The sequence below is a fragment of the Sciurus vulgaris genome, assembly GCF_902686455.1.
Source record: "Sciurus vulgaris genome assembly, chromosome: 15".
In the NCBI taxonomy this organism is placed as follows: Eukaryota; Metazoa; Chordata; class Mammalia; order Rodentia; family Sciuridae; genus Sciurus; species Sciurus vulgaris.
The window spans coordinates 78,005,055-78,019,460 of record NC_136476.1 but is presented as its reverse complement, the minus strand read 5'-3'; the positions used below and the strand labels follow the sequence as shown (position 1 = coordinate 78,019,460).

The 14,406-nt window shown below is 48.0% G+C and overlaps 1 protein-coding gene across 1 annotated transcript in view; it reads right to left on the bottom strand.

Moving 5' to 3' along the window:
* Positions 1 to 965: 965 nt before the first annotated feature.
* Positions 966 to 14,406, bottom strand: part of MORN5 (MORN repeat containing 5) — a 32,278-nt gene continuing 18,837 nt past the window's right edge. Inside the window, exon 5 of the mRNA XM_079113960.1 lies at positions 966 to 1,158. Within this exon, the coding sequence (XP_078970086.1) occupies positions 1,079 to 1,158 (80 nt within the window). The 3' untranslated portion in view covers positions 966 to 1,078. The remainder of the gene's footprint in view (positions 1,159 to 14,406) is intronic.

The following is a 14,406-nucleotide window of genomic DNA, read 5'->3' as shown; positions in this document are numbered from 1 at the left end:
AATTTCCTTTCCCTTGTATTTCCTCACTAGAGCCCTCCCAGGCCTGACTCACTCTCCAGTTTCCATCAGGCAGTTCTGGCCAGACAGGGGACATGACCTAGGGGGCCACAGGACCCAACAGCCTCCCAGGAGAGACAGCTGTGCAAAGATCCAGGTTGCTCGGGGCCCACGAGTGGCCCTGAGACATGTTACTGCTTCTGCTTCTGTCTTTCACTTGACAAATGAGATCTCTGAGGTGATTCTGAAGAATGATTGTATGTGCAGCTAACAAACCGCAACAACGTGTGTTTAAAACAAACACATATTGTGTACCTGCTAAACACCAGCTCCTTTTCTTGTACTATCTTATTTGACCCACTTCCAGCCACTCTGTTATTTTAAGTATCATTATAACCATTTTATAGATAAGGAAACTGAGGCTTAGGGAAGTGACTTGCCCAAGGTTACATAGGACTGTGGTTGAGCTGGGATTTGAACCCAGAAATGATGTCAAAGCCACATTCTTCCTGTGGCATCATGCTGATTCTGTGCCTCCTGCCTGAGGCTCAAATGACCTGTAAAGAAGAAAAGACAGATCTGGGGAGTTATTTGGGAAGGTGCCAGCTGTGAGCTGGGCACAATGGTCAGGTCAATCACTCTCTATGAACCTCAGATGCCCCATTGCAAAATGTGATGCTTACCCCTCCTTTGCCAGCTGCTGTGAGGAGCCAGGAAGATGCCCACATGCTGCCTTGGCCCATGAAGGGCTCATTCAATCACATATATCTGTTATTGTAAGACAATGGTTCTCAAACTTTCATATGCATAAAAACTACCTGAGAATGCAAATTACTAGGTTCCATTCCCAAAGATTCTGATTAGCAAGTCTAGGCTGAGGCCCAGGAATAGCTATAATTCATGATTTTTTCCAGGTGCTTCTGATGCAGGTGAAATGAGGATGCATTCTGAGAAATCTCCTAAGGCAAGTACACTTGGAGCCACGGAGTGCAGAAAACCTTTATTCCTGAGTCAAAATTTAAGTTCTAGAATTACAGCCTCCCAGGGCGAAGGCAGCCTCTAATGGAGGCTGCTGCAGAACTCACAACTTGGGCCTGTGACCCACGATCTCATCCCAGCCCTTCCGACAGGTCCGAATGATCCACTCATGCTCATCATCATCTGTAGGGAAAGAGAAGAGCCAGTCATGCCTGGTCCTCACTGAGACCTTTCCTGCCTTGGAGTCCCCCGGGTGGGGTCTTCGAGTTGGAGTGCATTCCAACACAGGCTGATGGTCTGCTGGTGGCTCATCCGTTTAGCTCTGTGTGGGCAGAAGCAGCCCTTTCATTTAAACCTAATCCCTCGGCAGAGTGCCTGGTCTTGGGGAAATTGAACACAAAAGGGCTTATGGTTTGTGACTACTACCGATGGAGGCAGCTTGAGGTCCTCCAGCCACTCTGAGCTGGTCTGATCCTGATGGGCAGGGTGCTCACTGGTGTGACATGGCACAAATAGCACCCCCAGAACAGTGGGGCCAGCCCTGGCTGGTAGCACTAGCACATAGTTTTAGGTACTAGTTTCCTTTCTGGACTTTCCTTTCAAGACCCTCAAAGAGTCCAAGGTTTCAGGGGGCAGGGGCACCCCTCTGCTGACTCAGAAAGCCTGCCAGGGAAATGCAGAGGAGCAGTGGTGGCAGCTGTAGGTATTCCCAGAGGCCCTCAGCACAGCCATCTCCCTCAGCTTCCCCCAGGGCCCCCTTTGAAAGGCCAGCCTTTCCCATCACATCACAGATGAACAGAGGCTCTGGGGTCAGTCACTTGCCCACAGCCTGGGGTTAGTATGTGGGAGGACCTACAATCGGAACCTAGAGTTGTCTAACTACAAAACCTATGCTGCTTTTCAAAACCTCAAATAGAGTTGAGTCACAGTCTCCAGTCCACTGCACATGATCCTCATCTCTCTGTGCCATACCCCTTGTGAATTTCTGTATTTTTATTTCCCCCCTTTCTCTTCTGGACCACACCCAGCCCCTCCCCAACATGACAAGGACCCACGCTAATGGTGGGATATAGACCCCTAAAAATGCATGTAGCTATATAAAGTATGTACTGTTGTTTTGTGTCTGAATGTGTTTTTAATTTACAGAAATGGCATTGTGCTATGAATTTCATTGTGCCGTACTTCTTTCACCCGATGTATGTTTTTAGGATCTCTTCTTGTTGCTATATGGAGTCTAGTTCTTTGCTTCTTTGCTGCCTCGTATTGCATGGTTGGCCCCTCACGTTTTACTCTCCATCCTCCCAGTAGTGGAGATGGAGGTTACCTCCAACTCCCTGCTACCAGGAAGGGCACTGGGACAAGCATTCTCCAGCACATGTGTTCAGGGATGGGAGGAGGATCTCTGGGGTCACATTCCAAGAGGGTCAGTGATCCTGCAGAGACCTTGTTCGCCAGTGTTCCCAGCGAAGCCACACCCTTCTCTCGCCACACTCTCCTTTCTCCCTCCCTTTCCTCTCTGCTCCTTGTCCTCCCATTCTCTGGGCTACAGCATGGAGGAGTTCTGGCGTTCTCTCCCCTGTGCTTAGCTCAGTGCTTTCCACCTGAGATGGGTGACAAGTGATACAAGCTGGGTAACCAGGGGACTTCCTGAAAGCTGAAATGCAGAAGTCATCGGAAGCCTGACCTCTGAATCAGATCCCCCTGCCCAGGGACGCCTTCCTCTCCTGTAAAAAGCCCCAGGACTGGGCCCAGGAGATGGAGGTTCATGTGTCCATGTGTGCTTTATTAACCTACTGTGTGCTTTCTTAGCCCTGCATCTCATTGGATCTCCAGCAGCGGAGGGGAGAGTGCTTCCATGTTATAAAGGGGATGAGCCTTGTCCTAGATCCCTGGCCCATGCAATTTGAGCAACGGTTTATCAGGCCCTGCAGCCTGACCTCCACCCCAGAGCAGATGAGATGGTGCCAGGACCGAGCCTCCCCCATATAACACACACATTTCTTTACATATGATTTAAGCAAAGAGGCTTGCCGGCTAGCACGTGCTGGCCTTTGGAACTGTCCTAAGTAGCCAGTGGGCCTCAGTTTCCCCCGGCCAGCTGCTTGCTGGGTTGAGGCTGGCAAGCCCAGGGGTGGGGAGATGGGCCGTGATGTGTCAGCACACAAGGAGTTAAGCGCTGGTGGAGCCCACTTTTGCCACACTGTGAGCAGCCTGGTTGATAATTACAGTTCTGAAGTCTCCAGGCTATTCGAATCAGTGCAGCTGCAGCCTCTTCAGCGGTAACCCCTGAAACCAGACAAACTGGGCTCATTGTGCTGAACCAGTCCTCAGGCCCCTCCCTGATCGTTACAAATTGACAGCAATGGACTTAACAGCCCTCTTCACTACCCCTTTCACTCTCTACCTGGCTGCACAGCCACCAATTTGAATCACAGATGCCTCCCCTCGGCAGCTGCTCACCCACCCTCCTCCACCTCCCCTGCGCCTCAGAGGCTCCCCTGGCCCTGCCACGCCAGGGTGAGGCTGCCGAGGCACATTTCATCAATATTTAAAATGGAATTAAACCTGTAGCTTTGATTAATGCCTCCCAGATCCCGGGAGTTGTGATTACTATTTTGCAAATTGCGATTGTTGGAATATGTTAATATGATTGTCTGAGAACATCTTCACCTTCTCAGATAATTTCCCCCCTTTTTGGCAGGAGGGGAGGAGGAGGGAGGGAGAAAAAAGATGGGAAAAAATACCTCACAAACTCTTTAATCAATTGTAAATTATTACCTTTGGCACCGTTGCCAGTGGCACAGACGGAAGGGGAGGAAGATTTATGGTTCAGTGCATTTATCTATAAAAGTTTTTGGCTCTTGTTGGCCTCGTAATCCCACTCTGGGACACTATCCTAAGGGAATAATCTATTTGTCTTAGAACTATTTAGAATCAAGAGAATGGAAAAAAGCACACATTTCTTAAAAAAAAAAAAAAAAAAAAAAAACAAAAAAAAAAACTAGGGACTGATTACTTTGTTGTATATTCACTCATTTAACCAATTATTTCTAAATACCAACTACATGGCAGGAACCATGTTAGCTTGGGAGGAGGCAGGAGCCACTCATGAAAAGCTATGTGAAGGGACATTTAGCAACTATTGAAGATGACAGTTACAAAGTCTGTATAGCATCACAGGGGAAATGTTTTTGATGAGATAATAACCAAAAACGATTGAGAAGAGGCAAGAAGCAAAAAAAGAAAAAAAAAAAAAACCCCAAAAACAAAAACAACAAAACATAGGCAGTATATTTCATGTAAAAATTGTGCAAAGAAGAAAAATTAAAAATAATAAACTGAAATGGTTAGCTCTAAGCTGTGGGACTAGAGTGGTTCTTATTTCTGCTTTTGGTATTTCCTAAATCTCTTTCATTATTGTGTGTTAATGACAGAAAAATATTTAAAATAATTATTGATTTTCCCCCTATTCTCCAATCCAATGTCTTGGTAATTTTATGTGTTTTGTTAACTGAAATAAAATATTTCTAAGTTCCTAAAAATACTGACATGTTCTTTCACTTCTAAAAAAATAAAAATCCTAGCATAAAAATATTAGTAAAAAGGCACAAAAATCAGAATAGACAAGTTTCCTGTGCAGAAAAATTCTAAATAATTTATGTAGATACTCTGCCCTAAGAGTTAGAACGAAACTCTCCACTTCATAAGTGTGACCACATGTGACTTCCTTCCAAAAAGAATACAATGTGGAAAAGAACAGGAAGAAAGAGTGACTTTACAGTGAAGCTTGACCTCAGCTAGGTGTTCAAGGTCAACATCGACATCAGTAAGTCATAGTGATAGTCTGCACCCTTGATTCTGTTGGATGAAAATGGCACTTCACTTTTGTGGTCTTCCTCCTCAAACCCCACAACCCCAGTCTAATGATGAGGAGAACATCAGTCAAATTCCAGTCCAGGGACAAAATAAGTACTCAAAACTGTCAGACGAAGAAGGTCTGAGTGACCACCACACTAAAGAGGAGCCCAGAGAAACAAAGCTAAATGCAGTGAATCCTGAAACAGAAAATGGACACTCAGGAAAGACTGAGGAGCACTGAGGGCATGGTGGGCTGTAGGTAATGTGAGCTCATTGATATTAATGTCAACGATAACTCATTAAATATGACAAATGTACCACGCAAAGTGAGGGGCTCATCTAAGGGAAACCGGGTGTGGGGCATATCAAGAAGGCTGTGCTGTCATCATGAAACTGTGCCGTTGGTTCTAAAATAAAAAGGTTATTCTAAAAAGTGCATGGGGATCCAGTGTGCTCCCCAACATGCAAGATCATTCGGTATTCTAAGAGACATGGAAGGCTCTTCATACTGCCAACCACCCAAACAAAAGCCATTCACTCCTTTTCTCTCTCATGGTCCCATTATATCTCAATTTTTCAACACCTCCCTATATAATATTTTTCTCTCTCAGGACCCAGCATATAATAGATGCCCAATAAATGCTTTCCAGGTGGCCCTGAGTAAGCCTTTTCATTATGACTTGCTTCATTTGCCATCCACAAACATTCCCTGAGCACCACTGGGCATTGGAGTCTCAATTCCAAAGTCACCAGCTCACAAGGAGCCTCGAGGTCTCTCTAGCTTGTCTTTTCTTCACAGCATGCACCACTCTCTGCAATCTTCTTGCTTATTATCATGTCGTCTGTCTCCCCTATCTAGACTGTAAGCTCTGATGAGACCAGGAGATTCATCTTCTTGCTCCCTGTGGTGTCCCCAGTGCTTAGAGGAGTGACTGGCACATAGTAGGTGTGCAGTCAATACCAGCTGAATGAAGAAATGAATCAACAAGCCCAATCCTGTGGTCAGGCTTGTGCTCAGTGCTGTAACAGAGGGGACCGAGACCCAGCAGCAACTGCTGCCAAGAGGCCCAAGTCAGGCACTCTTTAGTTTTAGGTCTGTTTGAGGTTATAAGGCAGAAAGATGTCTTTCTTCAGGTTCTGAAGTTTTGTGGCCACTCACATGCCCTGCACCTATGAATCATTAGAAGAACCTGGCTTCCTATAAAAGAGGAAAGGGAACTTGCTTCAGAAGAGATCCCAAATCTGACCATGGACTCCTCTGATGAAAAGCCTTCCCTGAAAAGGATCCCATTTCTTAGGCCCTCCAGACCTCTGGCTTTCCTTCCTGACCCACCTCACAACATCAGGTGTGGCCACCTCCAGGTACTGCAGTTGCCCAGATGGGCTGCTCCCCAGTGCCTTCTGTTCTGGACCTGGCTTAGGTGCAGGCTCTCAGAGCACCAGAGAGGCTAAGGGCACTTACCATTCCTGGCTTCTAGTATACATAAAAACGAAGAAAGGTCTAAACAAGGCAGTATGAATTATATGTTTCAAATATTTATATTTGATAAATTATTGCTTTTAATAGAAATAGACAAATGTAATAGGAACATGTTATTACAGAATTTCACTCAAAAAAAATCTAAGTTCACAGAGACCGAAAGTGGTATGATCAGGAAAAGGGGTGTGGATTCAGAGCTGTCTGATGAACATGGTCTTCCTTCAGTCCTATTACAACCCAGACTTAAGGCCCTTCGTGAATGTATGTGGGGTGGGTCCTGTGCCCTCTTGTCTGTCCTCTGTCCCACCCTACGGGCCTGCCTGGACGTCAGCCTTCCCTGACTCAGGCTGAAGTCATGGTGTTGTTCATGGTCCCCCCATCAGCCTGGGGTAACCACATGATCAAGACCTGGCACAAATTTGGCACTTAAGAAGTATTGACTCAATATATGGTGAATAAATGAATAAAGAAATGTAAATTTGGAGACATAAAAGTAATAGATTTACTCTGGGGGATTTGGACAAAAGGGGAAGAATTTCTTCCCCTCCCTGGGCAAATGAAGCTCCTAAGCGGGCCAGGCAGGCATGCCAAGTGCAGATCCAGGGCACCAGCTGCTGTTGCCCTGAAGCCACAGATCGGGCAGCCCCACCATGCAGAGAGGCTGAGTTGCCTGGCATCATACCTGAGACTAACCACACTTGAAGCCCAAAGCTTGTCTGGCCTGTGACCTGCTTCACAGCGAAGGTGAGGAGAGGCCCACTTGCACAGGGAATAGGCATGCTGGGCCTGCCTAGCTGTGCTCAAGACATCGGTGCAGTCTGCAGGATCCTGAAAGTCTCAATAGCTGCAAGGAAACAGTGACTCCCAGATGGTCAGCAGGGAGAGAACATGGCATGGTGGTTGAGAGCATGCTCTGGCTTTGGTACTCAATGCCCAAGTGGGCAAGTGGCCTCACCTCCATGTGTCTCATTCCCTCACTTATGAATGTGTCTGCCTGGAAGGTTTCGGTGAGATCCTTCCTGAAAAGTGCTTCACAATGCTTGGTGCACAGGCAATGCCAAAAACAACAACAACAACGAAAACCAGAAGCTGTTTTGCAAGATGGGACTTCTGGGTACACACAGCAACCCAGCATGGACTGGAAGGAGTTCTAGAACCAGACAGGTCTAGGTCAGATGCCAAGCTTGCAGCTTGCTTGGTGATATAGGACAAGCCACTCTGAGTCTCTGAGCCAAGTTCCTATCTGTACTTTAGGTTGAAACAGACTTCCTGCAGAGTGCAGAGTGAGGCCTGGACACCCAGGAAGCAGAAACTACAATGATCACTCTGATGGGTCTTTAATTCCCAAATGCCTATAAGGGACCATCCTTAAAGGACTCACTGGGACACCCCTGGGACTTCTGTCTCCCTGCCAGGATGTGTGGGGAGCTAAAGGAGGAGAAGGTCTTTACACAGGATCAACATCATAAGGATCAAACACCATAGCTCAGTTAATGAGTTTTGTTCAAAGCCAGGAGGGCAGGCCAGGGCAGGTGAGCCCAGGTAGGGCAAAGAGGTGGATTGGGGTCACTGGGTATTCCACCTCTTGGCACACCTGTGGGCTGGGCACATCTGCGGTCACCATGGCTATGCAGGTCCTGCCCGTGTGAGTGGGGGTGGGATGGGGGCTGGGAAAGGGAAGAGACCCAGAAGAAACTGCCTGGGTCAGAGGAAGGGCACCTGGGGACCTGCCTCTGGGGGCTGCATTCATCCTCCCTCAGTGAGTGAGAAGGGGTTGCCCCCACTTAAGACAAACAAGTCAAGGCTTAGCGGGACACAGTGATTTGCTGCTTCATTCCACCAGGGCAGAGCGGAAGGCTCAGTGTGCTCTGGTGCTGGTCACACTCAGTGAAGCAGGGAGTGTGTGCACATGCACAAAGGCATGTGCTTCCCTCCAGTTTTTCTCACACAGAAGGGTGATTGGTGTGCACCTGTGAGTGTGCAAGCAGCTGTGTCTGAGAGGGAGTATGTAGTACACATGTGACACAAGGTATGCGGCTGGCCATGTGTGGCAATGTGTAAGTACCTGAAATCTAAGGGTGTGAGATCGTATGCAGAGGGAGGAGGCACCGCCTCAGAGAGCTCAGTGCTCTCCCAAGATGCCCGGGCTGGCAGTGAGCCCTGGCCAGGCCAGGGTTTCTGTCATGGGGGGCTGCTCTCTTTCCTGGGGTAAAGGCCCATCCTACAGGCTGGAATTCCAGCCTGTGGGCAGATCCCACACCCTCTGTGCAAATGCAGGGCTGTGTAAGCAGGTGGGGCAGGACCAGAAGGAGGGCGGCAACACCCAGGCCTCCCTCACAACTCCTGACAAGAAAGAGGCTTTGAACTTCACTGGCAACGGTGATGGCCAGAGGCCAAGGCCACAGCATTGTCAATATTGACTGAGGGGGTCATTGCCCAGACAGAGCCTTACTTTTCCCTGCAGGTGAATTAGGGCAAGCCACTTCACCCCTTGGTGACCAGAGGTGCAGGGCCCAGCACCCACCAGCTTGTCAAGGCCTATTCAAATGTAAGAGACTTGGAAAAAAATGATTGACTCTAAAATATCAAAAAGAGAAACTGCAAAACTGAAATAATAAATGTTCTAATTAATACATTCAGATTAGATTAATTAAATTTAGAAAGCAAAACAATTTCATTATATTTGAAATCCCATTTGCAGGCTCCATTTCCTCATTTTGCCAGAATTTTCCAGCATGCACATGACTCTCAAGAAATCACAGCCAATTGTTAAACTTGTAGTTAAGCAATTACCCAAGCAAGGTTAGAAAGATTCTTTCAAAGTTTTAAGAGCAAAACATTTATATTCAATGTGGGAGTGTGGTTACATTCTGTTTTAATATATTGAAATGACTTGGTAGGTCTCTAAGGTCAGGCCTATGGCAGCAGGATTAGGGGTATCACTGGGGAGGGGTGAGTCAGGCAAGGGACATAGCTGCCTGGTATTAGAAAGGACTTTTGTGTGTCAGGTGTCACTTTGCATGCCCCTTCTCATGCAGTCCTTCAACACCTCTGTGACTGTGCAGACGGTGTTTTCTCAGGTGTGTGCTAGGATCCAGGTGATAGGTATGGGGAGAAGTGCTCATAGTCACAATGAGTCTTGGAAATCTCCTAGGAAGCCCTAAGCTGGAGAAGATCATCTCATTAGGTGCCACACAGCCAGTCTTCTGACATTGTTGGGACAGTCCTGCTGTTGAGGTCCAGAGGCAGAGTTGGCTTGTATTTGTGGGCAATACAGACCCTTACATACCAGAGCCATCCTCTGTGCAGCAAGGTGCCCCCAGATGGGAGGTGCCAGGGGCAGAGCACGCTGACTTGAACTCCCCACATCCCTCCAGAGCAAGTGTGTGCAGGGTGGAGGGTGCACAATCAGCACTGGCTATAGTGCTATTCTTGATTCCTGCCTTCATTTTACGAGCACTAGTAATTGGATCTGTGTTTGCTAACCACATTCGTGACGCCTAGCCACCATACCTAGGCAGCTCAGAGGAGCCAAGTGCCATGATCACTCTGTCAGCCCGACCCCATTTGTAGCCTTTGCACACTCCTTCTGGCTCCTGCTCTCTGGCTGCATACAGATGATGGACTGAAGGTGCCCTAGCAGTTGGGAGCCTGTTGTCCAGTTGGCAGATGCTAAGGGCTCAGTTGGGCCAGGGTAGTAGGGACATCCAGGAGGGATGGAAAGCAGCAATCTATAGAACTCCTTGAAAGACTAGAATTCACTGAATCCTTGAGGCAATTTGCAAATTCAATGCTGTCATGTGTTTCACAGGGAGTGTACTGACGCTCAGAGAGGTGAGGATATCTACCTGAGCTCACACAGCTAGTGAGTAGATACAGGGTCATAGTCAAGTCTGTCTTCAGAGCTGCTACCCATGGCCACTACGCTCTTCCCTGAAAACCCTTTCCATTATAGTCCTTACTGCTTGCTGTCTGAAGGACAGAAGCCAAACTCCCCAATCAGAACTCAAGGCCCTCAGTAGCCCACATGAGGTCCCTCTGCCTTGAATGCCCAGCTCAGATCCACTGCTGTCAAAGCCCAATCTGTCCATCATGCCAGATTCCTCCCCCAACCCCCAACACACAGGCAGAGCTCAGGGCTCCATCTTGAGTACCCGGGTTCCCTAGGTCTCTTGGTGCCTTTGCCCATGCTGTTCCTTCCCTTCTATGCAGCAACATCCAACTCCTGTCCTTTAAGACCTGGCCGGGCACCTCCTTGTCCAGGACATCATTTCAACTATGCTGGGGACATGCTCACTCTTCTTTGTGCTGCCTCGGCCACTGTGATTCCAGCTGTGGTGGCACCAGAGAAACAGGGGCACTTCTCACTTTTAGGGGGAGGAAATCTTGTGTTTGATATTTCAAATTAAACATAAGCATGAACATGACAGGGAGTAGAGGGTTGTGTTAGGGGTCTTGGATGGTTTGTGTTATTTTTATTACTGAACTATATTTTGAGGGTGGAAGCACTCAGGCCCCAGGCCAACCCAGCTGTGATCATCTGCTTATGCATCTGGTTTGAGGGGTAGGTACTGGGTCTAGCTCCTACTCAAAATCCTAGGGTACACAGTGGCTCGTGAAGGCATGTGTCTAGGGGGAGCTTGGGAGTCTGAGGCTCTCGATGGATAGGAAATGGTGATGATGGGGCCCACATCTGGAACAGCACACCAAGGGAGAGGGACAGCAGGAACCTGCAGGCCTCAAGACCAGTTTAAAATTGGCATCAGAAGCAGGTGGACAGGGCTGGGGCTGGGGCTCACTGGTAGAGCGCTTGCCTAGCATGTGTGAAGCACTGAGTTTGATTCTCAGCACCATATGAAAAACTAAATAAACAAAATAAAGGCATTGTATCCATCTACAACTAAAAATATTAAAAACAAAAAAGCAGGTGGACAGAGGCCATAGGGCCCAAGTGACAGCAGCTCCTCCTTTGAACATGAAGTCAGGGAGGCCCTGCTTTTTAACTGCATCCCAGGGTGCAAAATAAGCCACTCAGGTTGCTGACATGTCCCAGGCACTTGGCCTGGACGAGTTCTGTTCCCGCTGTACCCCCAGCATTCTCTCCCTTCATGCTCACCACAACCCTGTGGCCAAGGTCCCATTTCTATCCCCATTTTTCAGATGAAGAAACTGAAGCTCAGAGAAGTTAGAGACGAGCTCAAGGTCACACAGCTGGTAAGCATCTGGCTGGGATCTGACTGCAGATCTGGCTGACTCTAAGCTCAGCTCCCAAGCTGTCTGCTTCTCTTAGACCTGAGGTTGAGCCAAAGGCTCTGACTTCCAGAGCATGGGCTTTGGCCTTGCACGCACTTCTATTAAAGGAGACAGACAAATCTTGTGGGTGCTGGCTGGGCTGACTCCGGCCACGGAAAGGGAAGCTGTGTCCTCTGGATGCCTCCAGGCTGCTGTGGGGGCGGGGGACACATTGTTCCCAGAACCTGATGGGCACTGTGGCTGGAGGGGATTTCCAGGGCCTTTGGAGTTGGGCTCAATGGGCAACTCCGCAGGCCAGGAGGGATGGCAAGCAGGGGCAAGCTCTCCTAGAGCGGGGATCGCGACAGGAGCCCGTGGATGGCTCCCAGGTGGCTGATCCTGCCTTCTGTAGCAAAGTTCTGCTGATGGGTTCGAAAAACTGGGGAGAATGCCCATAGCTTTGCCTAGATTCCCAGAGAGGTTCATGACGCAGAAGGGCTACAGCATAGCTCACTGGTTCAGAGCATGGCCCCTGGTATCAGAGAGGTCTGCGTTCAAATTCTGATTCTTCCCTTTCATAGAAGCAAGACCATTGGTAAATAACCTACTTCTCAAGCCTTGGTTTCCCCATCTGCCAAATAGGGATAATGGCATTTCCTCAAAGGGCCGGAATGTGGTGAGTGCCTGGCAGGGGAGGCTTCAGTGCTCAAGGCTTCCCTTCCACCCCTTTTGCTTTCAGCAAATGCCATGTCTGCTGGCAGGGATGTGCGATCGGCACGGGCATTTCATCTGGCAGTAACGAGTGTGATATTATCCCTCCACAAAGCCTTCATTACAGTGCTTTTGACAATACCACAGATAAAGCAGGGATGCCCCTGCATGCCAGCCTCCAGGTGATTATCACATTTGGGTAAATTGCCTTTTGTCTTGCTGGAGAGATGATGGGAGGGGGCTGTGTGGGAGACTCACTCTGCCATTTTGCAGAAACCGCTAGGGAGGCACCGTGGAGAGGTAGCTGGGTTTTCAGAGAGAGCCGTGGCTGGCAGTGGGAAAGCAGGGCTCTGGCCCCAGATCTACATGGCCAGGCTGTGTGGGGTCAGGCATGTGATCTGCCCTCTGGATCTCAGGTTTCTCACCTGTCTGAGAAAGGCAGTGATTTCAAGATTAGAGTAGTCTCGGTTTGTCGGAGGCATGGAGAGTCCCTTGATCATTGGCCAGGTTTTTTGTTTGTACTTTTTTGTGGTGCTGGGTGTGAGAACCAGGGCCTCATGCATGCTAGGCAAGTGCTCTACCACTGAGCCACCCCCTCAGCACTTTTGTCCAGTTTTTAAAAAAACAATGGGGTCTTACTATGTTTCCCAGGCTGGTCTCAAACTCCTGGACTCAAGTGATCCTATTTTTCTGTGTTACTATAAGGATTAGATGAAATGAAATGAAATAATGCCTGTTATGTGCTTATAACAGCATAGCAAGCATGCTGTAAATACTCATTATTATCTTTCTTTATCACCTGAAATTGAACATGGATATCTTTGTGTATAATAAGGTTTATTTCTCTGCTACCATTTTTAATGCCTACATTGTATTCTATTGTAAGAATATACCATATGTTATTTGACTAGTCCCCTTCTGGTGGACATTTGGGGTGTTCCCATTTTCAACTGTTTAAACAATGCCAGAGTTGGGCACAGTGGTGTATATCTGCAATCCCATTGACTCAAGAGGCTGAGGCAAGAGGATTGCAAGTTTGAGGCCCTCAGCAACTTAGTGAGGCTGTCTCCAAAAATAAAAAGGGCTTGAGACACAGCTCACTGGTAGAGCTCCCCTGGGTTCGGTCCCTGGTGCCAAAAAACAACCTCGACAACAACAGTGCCAGATAAACTTTAGAAGACCACAGTGGCCTTTCGTTTCCAGGTGCTACCCGGCAGCATAGGTGTCAGTCACCCTTTTCTAAGGTGCCTGGGGAGCAGGTAAGTACCTTTGAATAGATGGTCTTGGGGCTGAACAGGCAGAGTGGAGAGGGGAAGACCTTGGAAGCAGACGAGACTGAGTGTGAATCCTATTCCTCAAGATGCCCTGGAGAAATTCATCAGCTCACAGAGCCTCGGCCTCTTCATTTGCCAGACAAGGCTCTCATGAGGATTCCCCTTTTCCTCCGTGGAAAAAGGGCAGAGTAAGTGCTCCCTCAGCGTTGGCTCTCATCTCCATCATCGTCTTCATCCTCCTCAGCCTCATCCTGGGTGAAGCCCCTGTCACCTCCCAAAGACTCTGAATCACACCGTGGGTCACTGTGTAGACCCCCAATTCACACCCCTTCTTCCCTGTGTCCACCTAACAGCATGCATTCAAATGAGGCTTGTGGTCTTGATTTTGAATTCTATCTGGAACCCATAGGTTCAAACGCAAAAGGGCTCTCTCTGCAAATAATCACTGGTGTGTGATATTTTTAAGAAGCCAAAGCCATTGTTTCTGATTGAAGGAAAGTTGGTGCTATTTTGAAGAGCAGCACGATTAAGCGGTGGCGTTATCTCTTTAACCATTGGGAATTATATGCTGTTTGAAAGATTTGTGAGCTCTAGGACATTTGCCAGATGTGCTTGATTCGACATTTCAGACAACAAAGGGGATAATGTTGGCGGGAATCTTGACGGCATTTCTGATGATCAGGATATTCTTTGAGGATGGTACTGAGACCTTTCGGGGAAGAATTTCAGCTTTTACATAAACTAATTTGGGATGCTCACTCTCTGTCTTCCACAAAGCAAATTTAGTTCATTGTTAGTTGTATATGTTAAAATGGTTATGAGGGTTTTTTCTTTGAATATTAATAATGTGCCTTTCATCGGAGACACTCGCATGGG